Genomic DNA, 22,339 nt, shown 5'->3' with positions numbered 1-22,339 from the left:
TCATGTTGAGGTAAGGCAGAGGAGTACAGATGAAGCAAACAGGGCAGAGAGTAAGCAGCAAGGTGCCTAAGTTATGAAAACTTGTGTAAAAGAAACCTTGTGGTGATAATGACAGTTTCACTTCCTAGTCTTTGTTGAACTACAGGTTGTCAGGAAAGCCCTGTCACACATTTACATGCAGGTTAAATTTCTCAAAATCTGAGTCACAACAGCCTAGTAACTGTGGGGAATATGATACAAATGCTGCTGTGCTATTGTCATTGTCAGTGGGTAAATCTTTTTAGCAACTTGATGTGGTTGGTTTTCTTGGATCTGATGGGAACAAATCCAGCTACGCGCTCCCTCTTTGTTAGATGGTCTTCCTTCCTTTTTACTGATTGTTTTGGACAGGGATTCTGATAGACAAGATGAAGAAATGAAATGCATTTTCATTTTCATTAAATACTGCAGGGCTTTCCAAAACAACCCGTGACAAACTTATCATAGGCCAGCATTTTTTACTTTTCTATGTGCTTTTGGAGGTTTTGACACCAGGGATGAAAATGTGCTTTCCAAACAGTGTGGACTTTACCTAAAAGTGTTGTCAACTGAGTCATAATGAGCATCGTGGTTCATTCTTTTCCCATTGTTGTCTTCATTAGGTGTACGATTTCCCCTAATCTCATGCACAGACAGTCTGACTTTCTACCCACAGGTCTGATTGAGCATCTTCTATTCATTTATCACTTTCTAAAAATGAGCAAATCAGATCAACTCCTAGTTGCCATGGATGAATGCAATTTGGGTACCTCAGCTTAAAACAATAAAGATGAAAGTGATGGAATAATATTAATTTTGTGCTAATAAGCATCTTCCAAGCTATAACAGAGGATGGAGGATGTAATCCCAGAGTTGGACTTTAAACTTGGATCTGAATTTCAGAGTTGTTAGTAGGTTTGGAAATGTTGAACTGGCACACACATTGTGTTACTTCTAATCTGTTCTGTTTTCCAGGAAAATGGACACTTGTTAAATATTCTCCGTTGAACAAACTGAGAAAGTTGTAATGTATCTTGGGTTCCTGTTAAAGAAAATTTTAGCTGGTGAATCTTGCCGATGCCCTACTTTGAAGGACTTAACTCATGTTGAAGGCTGCATAAGACTGTGGGCATGGGAGTTGTATTTGGGGAGCAAATGGGCAGCTTCAGATGGTTTTGTTGCCTTTCTACAGAATATAGCCCAGGAGGAGTTGGTGAAGAGCATGAGTTTTTAGGCTTGTTGCTTGCTTTTCTCAATATGGCCCATTCAGAACTTCTCCCTTGAAATTAGAACTTTATGCTAGGGAGAAAGCAGGACTGAAAATGAACCTGAGGTTTCTCCTAAGTTCCAGTAAAGCAGCCTCCACTCTGAGTCAGTGAGTGAAAGAGTGAGGACACAGGAAGCTAGACTCTGTCACCAAAGAGCCCAAAAAAAGGGATCTAAAATATTTTTTTCAAAGAAGAAGCATGAATAAAATGATGGGGAAGACACAAAATAGAAGAACAGAGAAAGAAGAAAGAGGAAGTAGAATTCAGTAGGAAAAAAAAAATCATAAGGCATTAGTCCATTGAAATGTGAGAAAGGCAAAATCACACCCAACCTGCTCTATCGGGGTTTACCTATCAAAACTTTAACTCGGAGACATGGGGACTCCTCTTACCTATTTATCTCAGAATCTTCCATACGGTGTCAGGAGATATGCTAGTTAAAGTAGCAATGGTGTGCTGGTTATCTTTGTTTCGTCCTATCTTTTCAGATGTTTTACACCTGAAAGTATGAAATAATAACTTAAAAGTATGAACTAATCAGTAACTTATAAGCCATGCCCACAAATGGAAAGTGAAATGTAAAACTGAGATGGTTTGGAGGAGAAAAAAAGGATTTTAAAAATAAACCCAAATGATCCACATGAATAAAAGATTTATACTTTTGGTCCAGATCCATGGTCCACTGAGGTTAGGATTTTGACTCAAAGAGGATAATAAAGGTTATGGAAGGTCAGGGATATAGAAGTCCAGAGCTGCCATTCATACCAGTTGGTTCATTGGTTAACTGCTTAGCTCTCAACCTTGTCAAAAACAGATCTTACCTGAGTGATTCTTTTTTTTTTTTTTAAAGATTTTATTTACTTATTTGACAGACAGAGATCACAGTAGGCAGAGAGGCAGGCAGGGAGAGAGGAGGAAGCAGGCTCCTCGCTGAGCAGAGAGCCCGATGCAGGGCTCTATTCCAGGACCCTAAGACCATGACCTGAGCCGAAAGCAGAGGCTTTAACCCACTGAGCCACCCAGGTGCCCCCATACTACCGATTCTTTATCAGCAGTGTAGGCCTTATGTCACGGTGAGATTACCCCCACCCTGGGCAATGTAGTGGGACACTTCCTTCATATGGTCTTCCCTCTGCCTGCAACACCTGATGGGATCAAAGCCTGCTAATACAGAGTGTAAATAAAGACTTATTCCTGGCCATGTCCACTCCAGACTCCTAAAGGACAAAATGTCCATCCAGCAGCTGCTTCAGAAGTATTTCATTTCATGAGTGAGAAAAATCAAAGAGAGTATGTGTGGGATAGCACGGACTATAGGATTCTTACCCATGCCTTTTATTTTTCAGTACCTATGTCCCTGAGCTGTTGTGCCCATGCCATACCAACTCCATGGGCCACATTCAGAATCATTCAAAGTTTCTTTATTTTATCCCCATCAGTTGTTATAGGATGTTCAGTTGCACAGAAACTCCTCTAGGTACTTTTTAAAAAGATTTTATTTATTTATTTATTTATTTATTTATTTTACAGAGAGAGAGAGAGAGAGAGAGAGAGCAAGAGAGGGAACACAGCAGAGGGAGTAGGAAAGGGAGAAGCAGGTTCCCTGTGGAGCAGGGAGCCCAATGCGGGGCTTGATCCCAGGACTCTGGGATCATGATCTGAGCTGAAGGCAGATGCTTAACTGAGCCAGCCAGGCGCCCCTCCTCTAGGTACTTTTGGTGGTAACCTGAGAGTTATCTATTGTATACTCATGAACAAGTCATCTTGAGCAAGAACATCTGCACTCCCCTCCTCCCAGGCTTGGGTGTCTGTCACGGACATCCTTTACCAGAATTCCCTATCCCACCGTAATAATTAGTATTCTGTGAATTCCCAATGCATATTAAAGGTTTGTGATAATCAAAAGATGATCTTTGACCTATTCCTAGAAATGGGCAGTGATAAATATACCAGGATACTGAAGTCTCCCTTATTTTAAAGGAGAAATCTCCAAGACTTAGTAACTCCATGATGATGGCTGGAGGAGATCGGTTGCTGCGATTTGATGGATTTTAGTAGGGTAGAAAGACAGAAGACATAATTTAAATAATTTAGAGCCTCATTCCTTTTCAGTTCTCTAACAGATCAGTATGATTTTAGTAAGTAACTGCAAACAATTCATTCTGGGTTCTTTATTCTTAATTTAGGAGGAAACTTTTGCAAGTGAAACAAAGGCTCATTCTTTTTCTTTCATAAGGAGCTGAGGATATTTTTCCATGAAACATCTAGCATATGCTCCCCACCCCCCCACACACATGCATCAGAATGCTATCTACAGAGGGTCATCCTGTTTTCTCTCTTCTAAAAAAACCCTTTCAACACAGTAATTCTCCAATTTGAGTGAAGGCAGCATTCTATATCTTCCCTGAGGTCTATCTACCTTTCCCACCTCGACTGCACTGTGGACCTCTGTTCTCTCTGAATTCCAGAAATGGAAGATGCTTTCAAAAACTAACACTTTTTAAAAAATAGTGACTCTGGGCGCCCTCTGCTGTCTATTTAAGTTCTTCAGCTGCATACCAGTGATAAAAGCAAGGCATGAAGGCAGGGAGGGATTACTGAAAAAATCCAAACATACATCATACACAAACATTACGTATGTATATGTGTTTCTTTGTACATGTAACATATGCATATTATATGTATGTATGTGTGCATGCATATATACCTTAACTGTTTTTACTGCGTGGCCCCTTCAAGGTTCTGCCCCTTCAAGGTTCAATAGCACAAACTTTCCTGAAAAGTGCACCTATGAGCATGTACACGCATGTACACACACACAGAGCCACCATCTGGGCACAACAATACACAGACAGAGTTAACAATGTGAGCTTTGGCATCAGACCAACTGTGCGTGCCCACTCCCTGCTATTACATCAATGGCCAAGCACTTAACTTCTCAGTTTGTTTACTCATCTGTGAAATGGGGTTTTCCTGAGGGTTAAATGAGATACTGTATATAAAGTGCTTTGTATAGAGCCTGACAATGGTCTCATTAAGTGTTAGCAGGGTTTTTGCCTTTATCTTTTAAACCCTAACATACCGAGCTCTGTTGTTGTTAAATTCCTTGTTACTTCAGCATCAGTGTGTCAAAGAAAACGCTGTGCTCACCTAAATTGGAGATGACATTTCCTCTGCTCTCCACAGTTTTACACAGGGAGATAAACCCTGTGGCCCAAAAGCCTCATGTGGAGTTGCTTCATCCGTCCTGGCTTCTCAGTGAGCAGCATTCATGTTGAATTATCTTCGGACGTGCATGTGGCCATCCTGCCACCAGCGACAGAACGTATTCTTTAAACTGGTATTAATTCAGTAATTTCCAACCATGAAAGTGAAGGCCTCCTTAATCCTCTTGAACTTAATGGCGACACAATGTTTCCCCGTAGAGTGCCGTGGGACGTACCAGGAGGTTCTGCTGGGTTGCCAGGCGTGTGACTTCGATTCGTGGATTCGAAATCCATTCGAGTTGTAGGGCAGTCACATGCGGGGGTTACGCCTTTTTTTGTGATGTACTTCAACAAGATGTCCTGCTGCCTGGAAATGAGGGACATCTGGGGAATTAAGTAACATGGGGATGCTGGGCTCTTTTGGGTGAGGATCTTGGTCTGAGTTAGGGCAAGGAAAAGGAATCAAGAAAGATGAGGGATACTAATTAAGCAATGAATAGGGGCTCCAGGTGCCTTTTCCTCTCAGGGCCTAATTAAATGAGGACTTCCTCTATCCTAAGCACCCACCTTTGGAGTATTTCAGCTACAGGACAGAGATTACCAGCCAGATGTGGGGTGTTCTTTCCTCTGGGACTTTTTTCCCAGACCTCACCTTAATCACTGTGGTCAAGTTGCCCCTGATGCTCTTGGAGGCCGCAGTCCTTGGAAGATCAACTCAGTAAGGCAGGCAGGTGTGTAGGTGTGCTGTTTGGCAGTGTTCTGGTCTTGTTCCACCAGTAGCTGGGAAGTTTTATGTCAAATTGTATGTCCCCCCCCTACTCTCCCTTCTTTCCAAATCACTTCTGTCTCAGATTAGCCAAGAGCCTACAAACACTGGGGGAAAACCCCATGGAGAAAAACTAAGAAAGAGGGCTCTGGCCAGGGTGTTAATGCACTCGTCACCTACACGCCCTTCTTTGCCATCTTGCTTCTTAAGGGCTTGGCTCTGGCTCATGTAAAACTAAGATAGAAAGAGCAGCGGGTTTATGAGAAAGTTGTGAAGTATTGAAAGCAGAGCATAGCAGGCTATACATATTAACTAAAACCTGCCATTAATTAATTCACCCTTTCAAAAAATATTAAGGCCAAATTTTAGTATTGTGGTATAGTATTATACTACATAGGAACTTTGGGGTCATGTAAAACAGAGGTAGGATAGTTTGTCCTTCAGAAGACACTAGATATACTTGGAAAAAGTCCTTTAACAACACAAGGCAATGTACCTGTCAAAATGGATGACAGATTATCAGTGCTACTGAAGATCAGAAAAGGTCCTTGTGAGTGTGTGCACATGCAAACAGGCACATGCCACTTACTATCTACGGGGTGAGAAGTATCACGCCAGTCGTTAACAGTGTGGCCATTTCCACAGATGCTGGTCTGTTCTTCTTGCAGAATGCAAGCTCATGGTAACAGAGGTCATTTTTTAAATCCCGTTTTGACTCCATGCATGTTAACAAAAATATTTTAATCAGAATTACTCCAATATCAATTTTTGCTCAAGGTACTTTTGAGGTAACACCACTTAAACCAATGTAATTCCTTGATTCATTTTTTTAATCTTGTCAAGTTGAAAGTATACATTCTCTTTTTAAAATTTTTATTAACATGTAATTATCATTTGCCCCAGGGGTACAGGTCTGTGAATCATCAGGCTTACACATTCCATAGCACTCACCATAGCACATACCCTCTCCAATATCCGTAAGTAGCATAAACCATATACCTTTAAAAAATCTTTTTTACCAAAACAAGATGGGATCAGGAGGGAGACAAACCAGAAGAGACTCTTAATCTCACAAAACAAACAGGGTTGCTGGAGGTTGGGCAATAGGGAGAGGGTGGTTGGGTTATGGACATTGGGGAGGGTATGTGATTATGGTGAGCACTGTCAAGTGTGTAAGCCTGTACCCCTGGGGCACATAATACATTATATGTTAATAAAAATAATTTTAAAAAATATTTTTTACTTTTCTGAAATATTTCCACCAGGGGATTAATTCACAATGATTTGGCTCACCACACTTTTTTTTACCCATAATGTATGTCAAATTTGTAAACAGAAATATTATTAAGTAAATTTGAAACTTGAGTTATTTTTGTCAAGCTCCGTTCTATTCTGCCATATTGCCTTAGTTTACATGGATATGTATGCACATGTGTGTGTATGTATACATGTGTCTCTCTGTGTGTATATATATATATGATTTGAAAACACTAAACCGATACACTTTTTACTAATCTTAAATCATAATGACCTGGGACTCCTGAATCATTGATTCCAGGGGAGAGGGTTTGGGATTGAGGTGGTTCATCAAAGTGAGGATCCTCAGGAGTAGAGACAAAAGGCACACATACAACACCTCATCGGGTACTTGCTCAGGAGTCCAGGCACAAGGCCATTCTTACCGGCTCTTCCCTCTTTGTGACAGCAGAGACCAGAGGACCCAGAGATAGTATCTGAAATCCAAGTCTCCTGTGCACATAAAACAAATACAAGCTTCCTCATAAAATAGTGGTATATAATATAGTCCCCAGAATAGCAACATCAGCACCTGAGAATTTATTAGGAAGTCACATTTTTGGACCCTGCTCCAGATCAGTGGAATCAGAAACTCTAGAGATGGAGCCTAGCATTCTCAGTTTGAACAAGCTCTCTAGATAACTCTGATGCTTGCTAAAGTTTGAGGACCACCGCCTTATACTGAGCTGTTATCATGGCTATCAAAACAAGAGGTGAAAGGAACATATCCAGAAAGCAAAGATTTGCCTAAAGAAAAAAAAAATCAAAGCTTAAAATATCCTTTAAGCAAGATCAAGTTCCCCATGAATTCCTCTCTGAGGTTCTCAACAGGAGTAGAGAGTGCCTAAGAAGTTTTTATTTGCTTGCAAAGAAATAGAGAAAGCTGTAAATTTTGCCTGCTTGAATTGTAGCAGATGAATCCTAACCTCTCCATTACATTTTCTCAGTAATAGTCCTTAGGAATTAGTTCAATTTTGTATTAATTCCTTGGATCACTGTCAACAAAAATGTCAGCCCAAATTGCCCAGGATCTGTCTATTTCACCAGAGTCTATTCTTCAGGAGGATTTTGATCACTCTGTAAGGAGTACTACTTACCGAAGCAAAGAGCAAATGACTAGGCCGAAGGTCTTTAAGTTCAACACGGCAGTCTAAAAGTGTTCTGCTTTAGGAAAGGCAGGTCTTTTCCCTGTGGCATCTTAAGAGCCTTTCATAGTGCCCTGTCCTTTGTAGCTGCTTAATATTGATTTGGTGAAGAAGTGGAGAAACCATAAGAGTTCTACAGCTTGAAATGCCTGCTCGAAGAGGTGACACGTGAGTTAGATCTTGAAAAATGGGCAGAAAAGGATGGATAAAGAGGGAGGGCATTTTATTTTATTTAAAGATTTTATTTACTTATTTGACAGACAGAGATCACAAGTAGGCAGAGAGGCAGGCAGAGAGAGAGAGGGGGGAGCAGGCTCCCCACTGAGCAGAGAGCCCGATGCGGGGGTCGACCCCGGGACCATGACCTGAGCCGAAGGCAGAGGTTTTAACCCACTGAGCCACCCAGGTGCCCCAAGGGAGGGCATTTTAGGTGGGAGGAGGAAAGGATACATAATGGCTGAGCAAAAGCTTGGGATCAGGTCTAAATGCCTGGGACTGAGCGGAAGGCATCGGAGAGAAAACACTCTTCACAGGGGCTTATGATGACAACCAATAGCTAACAAAATGAATTAGTGAGTTAAATGAGTACTCATCCTCTCCTATGATCCCTACCGGGCTAGGTATGGGGCTGACAGTGGAGAACAAGACAGACACGATATCTAAATCTAGTGAAGAACAGAGAGTGGTAGGAGGATGGTCAGTGTGTGGATGCGTGAAGTACAAGTTATGTAGGTAGCTCACCTAACCTGAAGTTAAGCAAGCAGGGGGCTCAAGAAAGCCTTTTCAGACAACAAGATGCCTCAGTTACGGCCTGAGGAGGGAAGAAGTTGGAGTAGCAAGGAATGGGGTGGGCTAGGCAAACCTGGGCCAGGTTATGAAGAACCTTCTAAAACTACATTAAAGAGACAGCTTTATCCAGAGGGGAGTGAAGAGCCCTCAGAAGGTTTTAAACAGAAAAGGACAAGTTTGTTTTGGAAATCTCACCGGTTGTAGTAAAGACAGCTGAAAGGACTGAGGATGGTTGCTTTAATTAGAGAAGTAGCAATGGGAAAGAAGTTCAGAGAGCTTGCTGGAAAAAAGTCTCTGATAGTTTAAAGCATGTCAGTATTTCCTTGACATTTCCACCAATGGAAGCTGGAATGAATGCTCCCTCCCTTTGAATCTGGACAGGCCTGTGATTTGAGTGGAAGTGCTGCCATGGAACCTCTGAAACCAGGCCGTAAAAGGTGACAACAGCTTCTGCCTGGTCCTCTTGAGACACTCCCTAGTACTGAGCCACTGTGCTGTCAGGGAGCGACACGTAAATGTTCTGACCCCAGTCTCAGCTGAGGGCCCACCATCAGCTGCCATAAATACTAAGTGAGGAAGCCTCTGCGGTGACTCTAATCCTAGCCATCAAGTGACTAAGAACCACCTGAGACACTGAGTAAGCACTGCTTGGCCGAGCCAGTCAATTCTAACCATAATGAAAAAAACGATTGGTGTTTTAACTAGCATGTTTCAGACATAAAAAGAGAGAACCAGAACACTCTCCTGGTAACACCTAACAAAGGAGGTATCTTTTTGTCTCCTTCTCATACTGTGCTGGACTCAATCACGGTGACTTTTGGACTTTGAAGCAGCAGACATTTTTATAATAAATGAAACAATCTACAAAGGCATGTAATAGAGTTGGGGAATAAGATGTTCTGTCCAAATATTCTCATTAACAGAATAAGTACATGCTTTAGGCAAATTATCGATTGCAAAAAAACACCATTTTTCAAAGAAATTATGAAATTTTGAAGAATGAAATGCTCACTATAGACTAAGCAAACTTTTTCTTTGATGGTTCTTTAGCCTTTAGAATCATCTATTAATTTTTGGAGTAAACATGAGGCTCATTAGCTCCCTCTGTACTCTTGCCCTTCAGCGTAACTTATGGGAAGAGGTCGAAGAGCCCAGCTTTTACCAGCAGCAGAGCCACCATAGTCACTGGCTGTTCAGAGCAGCAGGGCTTTGGAAGGTCATGACTGCTATTTATTGCTCACATTTTTTTTTTTTTAAACTAATGAATGGTTGTTAGCTAACAACCAGGGCCACAGTCATACAGGGCATAATAGCCATTCGACTGCTCTTTGCGAATGCCAGAGAAGATAAAAGATAAGTTGGGGGACAGGAAGCACGCCCTATTATTCCCTCAGACTTCGAAGGTAGAGAAATCCAAATGCCTTTTTCTGCAAACACCGGACACAAAAAAATACAATTAAGATTTTCTAAAGGCACAGAATGTTCCTTAGAAGGGGCTAAGTCTTCACAGAGCATAAGCAGAAGGAAGAATGCATTTGTTATAGGATTCTTCAACTAGGTACTCACATTCTGAATGCTACTGACAATAATAACAATAGTTAGCATTTAGTAGCACTTACTCTGTACAACCCACGGTTCTGCTTGCTTTACATTTATTATCTCATTCCATTCTCCAGCAGGCCTATGAGGTGGTTCTGATTACCCCATTCAACAAATGAGGAGAGTGAAGGGAGTCGGTGGCCACACACTAAGCCACCCAATAAATGGGAGCCCTTTCCTAGTATTCTCTCTTTAAAGAGACAGAACATGCTCTCTTGGGAAGGGTACTGGACTAGGAAGCTGGATTTTCATCTCAGCTTCACCTCTAACTAGTTCTACCAATTTGCACCAGTCATTTCCTTCACCTGAAAGATGATGGAATTCAATGAGGAGATTCAGACCATTCCTCCTACTCTAAAATTGCTGATTCTGTGAACAATTCTTGACTCCGAAAAACAATCAAGTTAAAAGTAAACCTTAGTTTTTGAAACAACACTGAAGAAAGAGTGTACAGAACACTAAGACGACAAATGGACATCAGGTGGGCCTTTAGAAACAAAAGGCACAACTCACAAAACACAGCACAGTGCTGTGTTTCAAACCATCATTTGACAGACCAAGATGAGGAAGCATTAACCTGCTGTCAAGGCACGTTTCTTTTCACAAACAAAATAAAGTATCCCAAGAGAAAAGAGAAGATCATTAACATGACAATTGTAGAACCAAACATTTATGATCCACATAAAAAACAAAACAATACAGATAGCATTATGGGGTATTTATTGGCACTTATTTTGAAAAGCACATGGCCTGTCCATAACCACAGTGGTAACCATCTAAATTTTAGTTTACCTACCAGTTCTCGGTTAGTTTGTGCTGCAGAGAAAACAAAACGACCTCAAGATGTTTTCTCAAGAACATTTTATTTCTCTTGTTTTTGAGAAAATTTGACACTACTGAACCTTAAGTGGAAATTTCAAGTCCATATAAGTATCTTATTTTAGGTCACAGATAAAGGATGACAGAAGCCATGAGAAAATCCTGGGTTATTGCCCAGTGTGGCACGATAGGTTTTAGACGTCCTGAACTCATTAAGGGAATAATCTGCAAGTAATTACTCCCCTGAAAATTCACTGAAGCTGACCACCTAAGGTGAATTCCTTCCCACTGAGGCTTACTGGGTTCTACTTTGGTACCAGAGCTGGACTGCAGACTACAGCCATGTTCCTTCACAGATCCTCAGAGGTTTACACAGGGGAAGTATCCTTCCTGAAGGAACAGAACTTTCTGCTTGATTGTATTTAGATCTTCACAGCAACACAACATTAACTTCTTCAGTCAGCATACCAGTCCTCAATGCACTCGGAAGTTTAAGAAGACCAAGTGCTTGTTAATATGCCATCCACTGGTGTACAATGCCTGATTTCTTAGGAAGCCATTGACTCACTAAAAGCAGGCCCCTTCTAGCTCAGACCCATGGGAGGTTTAAACCAAGTGTTACTCTGCCCACAGGGACTGATTGAGCGGCTGGAAGGTCCGATGGCTGACTGTCCTCTTGTTTAACAGCATCATGTGGGATTTCCTGTCCCCAGGGGTGTGGCAGAGCAGAGTATCCAACGTGTAAGTGGTGACCTGGCCATTTACATGCAGTTTCCCATAGATCTCATCAAATCTGGCTAGAAGGGCAGGCACATCCTTCATTTTTTCCCTCGCTTTGGCCAGCTAGGATAAAGAAAAGCAGATCATTATATGTCTGCAAGATTTCTTCTTTGTTCTTCTTATCCTCCAAGAAGCAGAGATACAAATGCATAAAAATGTACGGTGTATACCTATAAGATGAAAACCAGCGTACCAGGGCACACAGAAGTATGAATGGATTCCACAAGCTATACACAAAATTCAGAATTAGTACCTGAAAATCATTCCTAATATCTCATAAAAAGGGTGTTCAAATGGTACATAATATACAATGAAACATAATAGGATAAAGAGTCAAATAGCAGTGGAAACAAAGTTTGCCCAATTTGACAATCAGAGAGGGAGGTGGGGCCAAATTATGTGAAGATTTATAGCACATGGTATAACTTTTCTGGAATTCATTCCAGAAGCCACCAGAAGGTCCAAATTGGGACATGATCTGATTTAGGTTTAAATGGCTGTGTAGTGACATGGAGGGTGAAGGCTAATTGGGAGGCCAGTATCATAGTCCAGATGAGAGAGGATGACAGTCTAAACTGGAAAATGTATACATAAGATGGAGAAATAGATGTATAACAAGTATATTTGGGAGGTTCAACTGAAAGGATTTATTGTTGAAGATGCCAGGAAAAGGGAAGAATCAAAGATATCTTCCCAATTTGGCTTTAACAAATTGGTGATGGGTGAGGTCATTAACAAAGATGGGGAAGATGGGAGGACCAGATTTGGAGGGGGAACAAATCAAGAGTTCTGTTTTGGACATGGGTGAGATGCCTGTGAAAGGTCTAAATAGGCAAGTCAAGGGACTGTTAGATATATACCAATATAATGCAAGGAGGAGACCAAAAGTATAAAAAGTATAAATATTTAGACCCAAAGTATAAATATCAGAGTCACAAGTGTATAAATGCTATTTAATTCTATAAAAATAGGTGAGGTCTAAATTATAATGCAGAGCTACTTTGTAAACAAAATTAACATTTACTTAGTTCAATCCTTATTAATGATACAACCCATGGTAAAGCATCCTACTCTTGATTTTGGCTCAAGTCATGATCTCTGGGAAGTGAGATGGAGCCCTACATCAGGCTCCCTACTCAGGGTGAGTCAGCTCTCTCTCTCTCTTTCTGTCCCTCCCCCAACTTGTGCACACACACACACACTCTCTCTCCCTCTAAAAAATAAATAAATCTAAAAAACAAAAAACAAAAAACTTCCCTTTAAAAAGGAATGATAAAGCCTAACATTTCTTTCTTTCTTTCCTTCCCCCCCCCCTCTTTTTTTTTTTTAAAGATTTATTTATTTGACAGAGAGAGTGAGACAGCGAGAAGGGAAACATAAGCAGGAGGAGTGGGAGCGGGAGAAGCAGGCTTCCCAGTGAGCAGGGAGTCCACTGTGAGGCTCAATCTCAGGACCTGGGATCATGACCTGAGCAGAAGGCAGACGCTTAGCGAGTGAGTCACCTAAGCGCCCCCAAGTAAACATTTTCTGATGAAAGTTACTTGTATTCCAGGTCCCTAAGAAATCCTCTGGTCATCTTCTAAATATATCATAACCTTATTTGCTGCTGGCATACCTTTCTTTCAAACAAGGGCTCCCCACTGAACCTTTAGGTAAGAAGTTTTATAGCACTTTATCATGTTCTTAAAAAGAATAGCTTCTTTATTCCCTTCCTCATGTCGTAGGTAAAATGACTTGAAGTGAAGCATATGGTTTCCCAAAGCAGCCAAGTAAATATACCAAGCTAGAGATAACTTTGCTCTAAATGCATAGACCACATCAGTTCTCTCTCACAAATATCAAATGGTGTCATTAGAACCATTCTATGGTTTAAGCAGAAAAGAGATTGTACTTCATTGTTAGTTTAGTTTCAAAAAAGAAATCAATGAAGCAACAGCTCATGTTTGGAGTGGTTTTAGTCATAGTAATTAAGAATATCAATAACTCTCCAAATTCTGCTGGTGGTATACCAGCACCTGATCTCCACACATGAGACGTCTTTAACAACTGCTGGTATCAACACCCACAGTGCATCTGTATGACACAAGTGTTACAGAGGACCCTCTGCACCTACTGTCTGACAGGCATACTCTGAGCTGGCTCAAAGGCTGCTGGAGTCAGAGCAGTCCCTTATTTCTCGATAGCAGTTCCCTGCACCGCCCCACAACAGCCAGCAAACACATGCGATGAGAGGTGGAGATTTTGAAGTAGATCAGTCTTACAGACTTTGGGGGAAAAAATATCAGATAAAAACCCGTATTTTTCAATATGGAGTTTGGATGCTTAAGTCATGTAATTGGGACAACATATGGATGGACCAGGTCTAAGTAGAGTGATTCACATCAGTGCTATTGAGAAAACTAAAGTGTGTCAGTAATGGATGTACACAATTGTGCACTTTAAAACCTGTTTTTTTTTTTTTATTTTTTAAAAGATTTTATTTATTTATTTGACTGAGAGATCACAAGTAGGCAGAGAGTTAGGCGGGGCGGGGGGGGGGGAGCAGGCTCCCTGCTGAGCAGAGAGCCTGATGAGGGGCTCGATCCCAGGACCCTGGGATCATGACCTGAGCCGAAGGCAGAGGCTTTAACCCACTGAGCCACCCAGGTGCCCCTAAAACCTGTATATATTTCCAGTTCCCCTACCTTTTTACAACATACTCCAAAAGGGCTTGGGTGGACCACCACCTCCAGAAAGCTAAGAATTATAATAGAAATGAGCTTTAAATTAACTGAACCCTGACAGTTTCCTGACAAGCAACCTTTGCCAGCAGGAAGAAGAGTTTGGGTGGAAGTGTGGAAATGCAAAGGGGCTGGGAGGGCAACAGTGTGGCAGAGGGGGAGAAAGGAGCCAGCTGCGCTCTACCACCAACCCTGCTATCTCAGACTCGAGCAGGGACCTGTACTATCAAAAGCCAAGGGAGGGAGGAAGAAGCTAGCAATAAGCCCCTTCATAAGTCAAAATGACAACACAAGTATCATTACTAACAAACTGATCGCTGCCAGTAATTTATGATTTCTTTACAGTTTTTTCCCTTTAGCTATATATGTACAAATTAATAAATTTCAAATGACTTACAGTAACTCTTCTTTGTTGTCCCCCTCCCTTTTTTTAAAGATTTTATTTATCAGAGAGGAGAGTGAACGAACGCACAAGCAGGGGGAGCAGCAGGCAGAGGAAGAGGGAGAAGTGGGCTTCTTGCTCAGGAGCCCCAATGTGGTGCTTGATCTAGGACCCTGGGATCATGACCTGAGCTGAAGGGAGATGCTTAACCCACTGAGCCACCCAGGCATCCTGTCCTCTTTGTGTGCTTGCCATCAGTGTGAGACATGGGTTCATTCACTTCCTTTTGCTTTCAATTTTTGGAAATTGCTTACCATTTTTATTTAATTTTGTTTTACAGTTTTGCAGAAACATTTATACAGTTCCATTAGCTGGCCTATTTAGTACCTAAAACCACAGTTCTAATTATACAAACTTTAATATGTTTTTATATCTGGCAGGTCTAGTACCTCTTCTGGTACTAGAATCTTGTTAGTTTGTTCTTTCTAGTAAACCTTAACTAGAGAAAAAAACCTAATGGCACTTTTATTAGGAGGTTACATAATCACAATCACTTGGGAAGAACTGATTTGATGGGGTTGAGTCTTCCTATCTCAACACACAGCATGTCTTGTCTTTTGTTTAAATAGGGAAGACTTTTTTGTTAATGACTTTTTTATTTGAGAGAGAGCAAGTGAGAGAGCACAAACAGCAGAGGCCAAGGGAGAAGCAGGCTCCCTGAGGAGTGAGGAGCCCAAAGATCTGAGCCAAAGGCAGACATTTAACTGACTGAGCAGCCCAGGTCCCCAAGACCTTTTTTTTTTAGGATGAGAAATACTGTAGCTGATTGTTCGCTGATAAGAAAGATCCACAGGGAAGGGGATATTAATGATGCTCAAAAGAGAGTAAGACATCTTTTGAACTGATGCCCTGCAGTAGGTAAGAGGGATGGGCTCCAGGGCTCAATGGGGGAGCCTGCTCTAGAGAGGTGTGGATGGTCACCACAGGCTCGGCAGGACGGGAAGAGGTTGTCCCTGCAGCAGCATTCTCTGTGGATTGCTTCCATTTCCTCCAGGAAACAGGAAGCAGGGGTAGGGGAGTGGGGAGAAGGCACTGGAGGCTTGAGGAGAAAGTAAAGCGAAAAGGGGAGCAGTATCCAGGAAAACAGTCTGTGTGGGAAGTTGGGGTGGGGAGCAAGATGGTGAGAAAAAAGTAAAAGGACAAAGGTTTTCCTAGAATTTCAGAGGGTATTTTCTGTTGCAAGAAAAATATCGTTGCACCCAAACTCAGAAGTCTTATAATAGGAAGAAGACAGGTATTGCCATATTTGACACTCTTTAAGGTGGCAGCCTGGAGAATGAAGACAATAAGTGCACATTTTAATGAGAGCCCTTTCACCTTTAAATGATTTCTGCAGCAATCACATACTCACCACTTCTTCTGAGAACTCTTGTCTTCTCACAAATTTTGATAAACTTCCTTCTGCTGCATCCTTTAGTATCTCTATGAGGGTTTTCAACATATTTGCCTGGATATGAATCAAAATCTGAATACAAAAACAAACAAAATCAAGACTGAGCCAGGGCTCAACAATGAGATAAGTACTCTGTTACACCAGCTTACATTTAGAGGCATCTACCTGCTTTCATGCTATTTCCTAATTCATTCCCCTGCACAAGTTGAAAAATACTTCAAATATATGTCTACCAGCCAAAACTTATTTTCCAATAGCTAATCAAAACATCTCAACTTCAAAACTTGCTTAAAGGTAGTATTACAGAAAATAGGGATTGTGGAGTCTGGCACATTTGGGCTGGAATCCTGGCATGAATGGTCATATATTTAATATGCTACATGAATGGTTATATATTTAATCTCTTACAACTTCTGTATTTGTAAAATGAGGAAAATAGGTTTACATCTCACATTTGAGTTACTGTGAACATCAAATAAAATGCCAGCACACAAGAGGTACTCAAACATTATTAACAGTTTCTTCCTCCCTAGTCCTTCTAGATTCAGAGGAGAAGACAATCACACAATCTTGTAAGACTGACTCTGGGGCAAAAGAAAGCTTTACCTTTGTTTACTTATTTACATTAGGAAGTTGCAGGCAAATCAGTTGCTGGAGGTATAAAGTAGAAGCTGGTTCAAGGCTTAATGAGGTACTCCTATTTACACTGCAGCCATTAAAAAACTTTCAAAACTGGGTACTGTACTTGGCTTTTAAAATGATACCACTAACTACCTTCCATCAGATAGACACGATTAAGAAAAGAAAAATCTCCCAGGCACCTGGGTGGCCCAGATGGTTAAGTGTCTGCCTTCGGCTCAGGTCATGATCCTGGAGTCTCAGGATAGAGTTCCACACCAGGCTCCCTGCTTAAAAGGGGGTCTGTTTCTCCCTCTGACCCTCACCCCCTCGTGCTTTCTCTCTCTAATGTTCTCTCTCTCTCTAAAATAAGTGAATAAAATCTTAAAAAAAAATACAACAGCCCACATTTCCCCTTTTCATTACCAACATTCGCTAGTACAATTTGAAAAATACAGAAAGGGTTAAAGAAAACAAGAATAAGCCAGAATTCCCCAACTAATGTTATCTGCTGTTTAATATATTTGGAGATGAAATTATAATTTCATGTTTAATTTATTTGGACATGAAATTATAATTTTCCTCTGATCTGATGCTGCTTCCTGTCAATTGTTATATAATTATTATTTCTCATTAGCAAATTATAGAATACCTCATTTTTAATAATGAATGCATAGCAATCCATCATATACATACAATGATTCATTAAGCAATACCACTCTTCGATATATTGATAAATGTGCATATATTTTAAAAAATCTTGTTAACTTCTAAGACTTGATTTTCCTAGAAGTGAAACTACAAAGTCAAAGGATGTAACCATTTTAAAGGCTCTTGATGCTTTGGAAAAGTAGTGTTTTGGAAGAGCTATTCCTTCTTTTTTATAGCAAACCAGTTAAGTTCTTTCTATAGCCCATTTTATAACAATTTAAGTTTGACTATCTTTGGTCCCAAAGAACAGAATGAAAAGATTCCAAGTAGACTAAATCCAAAGAACCCAATGTAAGTCCAGTGTTCTAAAGCAAAGGCAAAATCATAAGCACACCTTTCATTAGGAGGCAGCACTCCACAGATTTCTCACATTCAAGCAGAAGCTTTTGTTCCAGACTATTTTTCCAATACTGCCTTTGTTCCAGGCTATTTTTTCAAGGATATGCATATAACCAACACCTTGGAAAGACATACACGGCAGACAAAAGGGCAGGCATGCTTATTGCCCATTTTGAGAGATCCGAGTTCTCCAAATTCAAGACTCCTCTCTTAAACTATAACCTCCTGTACATATAAAAGGAATACAGACCTCATGTCACCCTATGGGAATTGGATTTAAGAAACTAATGCAAAATGCAAATGTTGTAGCTACTACCACTGCTCTAATTAATAAACTTCACTTCACCTCTCCGTGACTTGTGAACTCTACTGTATCACAAACTACGGAAGATTAACTTGTTAGCTTAAAAGTAGGATAAAATCTCTTACTAATAGTACTTCAAAGTCTTGTTAATAAAAACCAGCTGACTGGGTTGGCAGCTATCCTATTGAGGGCAAGGAGAAGTCGACCTTGTTACATCTTATGTCTCTAGTGCCTGGCACCTAGTAGACCCTCAACAATAATGAATGAGAAGAGCTGAGGTCCCCCAGCAATTTACACAGACAAGTCTCCTAGAGCTCCACACTAGAAACTATTAATGATGTGCTCCTGGAAGATTTCAACATCTCTTCTTAAGTTTTCCCAATTTTTCTCCCTGCCTCCAGCAACTATCTCTGACTCAGAAGGGATTTCAAAAGTCAAGTTCAATTCCTCGAAATATACTGATGAAGAGCAATAGAGATGAGGCAGTTACTGATAAAAAGCCAAGAAAAAATGTAAAGCTAGGAGAGCCTGTCTCAACTGAAACCTTAGGTTATGGTTAAGGTAAACTAGATCTGCTTTAATCTTACAAATTCCAAACACTGCTTTAATCTTACAAATTCCAAACAAAAGGCTGAGAAAATTAGCAAGGAATAGGGGGAATTTAGTTAGGACAAACTATTCAAACAACTACAGAAGGACACTTCCTGCCCCTCTGATTTTCTGAAACCCTAAGAAATGTTCACAAATCATTGGATGTCTTTGACCAAAAAAGGGAAGAGAGGCCCTGACCAAGCAGTAATTTGCATTTCATCTTTTCCTTTTCAAGTCTGCTATATTTGAAGTAGAATACCATAGTGGAGTAGGGATTGCTAGTTTTCTAAATAATATCCATCCCCCTCCCCGCTTTTTTTGATTAACAGAACTCCCTAACTTCAGCTGATGCTGCCATGTACCAAACTCAAAGACTCTATTTCTCAGGTTTCTTTGCTACTAGGTATGGTCAACAGGATTACGTTCTTGCCAATAACATGTAAGTACAAGTGGCTGGGTGAGACACCCATTGTCTCCACGGATGACATGGAGACATGAATGGAAAGAGACATCCATCCATTCATGGAGACATCCATTCTTCCCACTTCTTGCTGGAATAGGTGTAATGGATGGAAATCATATGCTCAGGACGATGCTGTGAAAATACAGAAAGAGGCTGGGTTTCTGATGTTACCCTAAAATGTCACACCAGACCCAAACTGACCATCTCTGGTTTTCTACATGGAAGAAAAACAAAGCTGTTAATTTGTATAGACTCTTATTTTTCTCAAGTCTACACTGCTCTCAACTAAAATGCAATTCTTAACTTCCAGGCGAGATGCTGCCACAAAGGGATTTATGAGAAGTGAGTTCTGTCTCCTTGCCTACCCCATGAAGCCTAGGAGACTTCCTAGCATGGGCTCTCACTTTAGGGTGACCTTAGTGACTGGAGAAAGGGGCATTAAAACATCTATCCATGTTGACAAATAATGACAAAAGCAGCAAAACTAACAAACTGCCTATTCCCCTGCCAGGTAATTCAATTCCAAAATGGGTGTCCATTTGGAGACATGCCTTATTTCTAGAGACATGATTAGAATTCAAATATCACCAGTGGAAAGCTACCCCCTGTTGTCTTGGCTACTTTCAAACATATTTAGAAGTGAAAATTAATCCTTTGATATTGATCAACACTGCTAAAGAGAGGACTATAGTTCTTTTGAGATTGATGGGTTTAAATTCAGACAGCAGAGCCAAAATGCATGTGCCTCAATGAGATCATCTGCTAAATCAATTCAGTGTGCAGCAAGTATTAGCTGGGAAAATGGAAAATCAGGCCCTCTGGGTCATATTGGCAGCAGAAGCAATTTTGATGAAAAGAAAATTAAGTTGAGGGGGGAAAAATGAGGTGAGTTCAAATTCCAAATGGCAGCAGGAAAAAATTTTAGTATAAGACATTAATTTTTAAAGTAGATCAGAAAAAAAACTTCATTTATTTCTGCTACTACTGACAGACTTTCTACTCAGCCTATTTGTCAGGTTTCTGTTTCTTAATAATTAACGAAGTGCCCTTAAGGATTCCAAGTAGATGACTCAGCCTTAGAGAAGCAAGGGCCCATTAAATCAGTTTTTTAAAACCTGCTCTAATAACAGAGATCTGAATCTGAAAGATTATTAAGCCTTAGAATGGCAGCCACCTCTTTTTCAATATCCCTAAGGAAGCCAAAACAGATTTACATGAAATATGACCAACTTAGACTGGACATTTGGAAAAAGTTCCTGAGTGAGCATTTTTAAACAATAAAATGGTCTTTAATTAAGTTTCTGAACAACATATACTTCTGTGACCCAATTCATGGAGGGGATGGTTCATATTCAAGATCAGTTCAAGGTTCCTTACATAGCGCTTGCCCAGAACATGCTCATTCCACCAGATTTAAGTGCCTTCATTTCCTTTCTAGCTCTCAGAGAATAGGAGCCACTCCTGCTGCTCGGGCTCATTAGCATATTCCCACCGTGCTCTGGATTTCTCCTATACGAACAGATAGCTTCACTCTCGGCAGCCTATGTTTTATTTCCAACAAAGCACTCTCTCATATGAAAAACAAATATTACTAGATTCTCATAACCACTGTGACAGATAGCCAAGGATTGCAAGGGTTGAAGCATCTAAACTCAGGGACAAGGAATGCGTGTAGTACCGGCAAGTTGGCTTTTTGACATCCACTCCTATGTCCTTTTCATCATTCAGGAGGTGCAGCTAATCCCAGTCTTGGATTAGAAAAAGACACACCCTTGTCTCTGTAGGTCTCAAGTGGTAGGGAAACCCTTGACTTTGTAGTCAAACATTTTTGTGTTAAAACTCTGACTCTGCTACATAATTAGCTTTAAGAACTTAGGTGATTAATTACCCTTTGAATCTCCATTTTCCACATGTATGATATGGCCAAATATTGTTTTTACAGTATCATATAAAACAAACCAATGAATATTAAGTAGCTAAATTAAATTAAAACTCTGCTGATCTGTAGCTCTTCAATTTCTCACCACCAGCCCTTATTGATCCCTCCAAGCTCACTTCAACTCTAAGAAAAGCTACCAGTGACCCATACAACACTCCTCTCACCATATTCCCTGGTATGTCTTTCCCGCAGGATGCTATGAACCACCTGAAATGCTAACAATTCTACTTCTGTCCCAATCACGAAATGAGTTCATTTGCAGGCCTCTCTCTCTCTCTCTCAGAAGCAATGATACACTTGGATACCCAGAGCTGTTCAAATCCAGTAGGAAGCAGAGAAGAAGGTACAACACATATGGCACCTACTGGGAGGCCAGGCTTTCTAACGTGTTTGGCTTACTGATACTGTTGGCTAGAACGAGGTGAGCTTCTGGACTTTGGACCTCTACCACTTTGACTTCCCAAATCTGCTCATGCCTGTGAGCTTTTCAGGCTGATCCATCTGCTCTGACCTGCAGTTTCTGCAGAGGCATGTAGTCTTGGGATAGGGGCTGTCTGCAGCAGGCTCTGATAGGGAGGGCTGTCAGCTCTCTTAGATTTCTACACACTGGTGCTATTTCTTCCCTGTCTTTTTCTGATGATTCCTCTGCCTCACCACTGATGACTTACTAACTCACTTCGGGGTCCTCTTACTTTTTTTTGTGGCACTTATCAGTTCCTATCAGACCCACTGCTAGTTTTATATAAATGAGCTCTTCACTGACAGCTCTGACATTCATCCCCCCTTGAGGCTCACGTACTTTAAAAACTGCAAGATCTCTTTTTGGATACTTTTCTAGTATTTAGTCTCTTCCCTTTCAAAATCATCCTTTTTTCAGGGTCACCACTATCACTGTGTCCATCTATCTGGTTGCCTAGGCTCATCCTTCCCACACATAAAAGGAGTTTGAAAAGTCAACATGAGATCAAATATAAGGTAGTCTTATCTCAGACATCTTGGCAACCTTATTGTCCAAAGTTTACTATAAAGGCTCAACTAGTCTTTCTCTTGAAAGTCATCTAGGCACTGTTCTGGGGGTGACATCTGAGGATAATCACTGTGGAAGAAATGAAAACCATGGAACCTTGGAGTAA

At 40.8% G+C, this 22,339-nt stretch overlaps 1 protein-coding gene across 2 annotated transcripts in view; it reads right to left on the bottom strand.

The window, feature by feature from the left end:
- Positions 1 to 2,826: 2,826 nt before the first annotated feature.
- The window catches only part of PTCD2 (pentatricopeptide repeat domain 2), a 38,808-nt gene continuing 19,295 nt past the window's right edge, over positions 2,827 to 22,339 (bottom strand). Inside the window, exons 9-10 of one of the 2 annotated variants that reach the window (XM_059175205.1) lie at positions 16,200 to 16,313; positions 2,827 to 4,859 (exon numbers count right to left, since the gene is read on the bottom strand). In XM_059175205.1, the coding sequence (XP_059031188.1) occupies positions 4,803 to 4,859; positions 16,200 to 16,313 (171 nt within the window). In that variant the 3' untranslated portion in view covers positions 2,827 to 4,802. Of the gene's footprint in view, positions 4,860 to 10,931; positions 11,750 to 16,199; positions 16,314 to 22,339 lie in introns of those variants that run through there. The other variant, XM_059175204.1, reaches the window with a different exon arrangement.

This window comes from Mustela lutreola, chromosome 5 (assembly GCF_030435805.1).
Source record: "Mustela lutreola isolate mMusLut2 chromosome 5, mMusLut2.pri, whole genome shotgun sequence".
Lineage (NCBI taxonomy): Eukaryota > Metazoa > Chordata > Mammalia > Carnivora > Mustelidae > Mustela > Mustela lutreola.
This window is presented reverse-complemented; position numbering and strand designations above follow the sequence as displayed.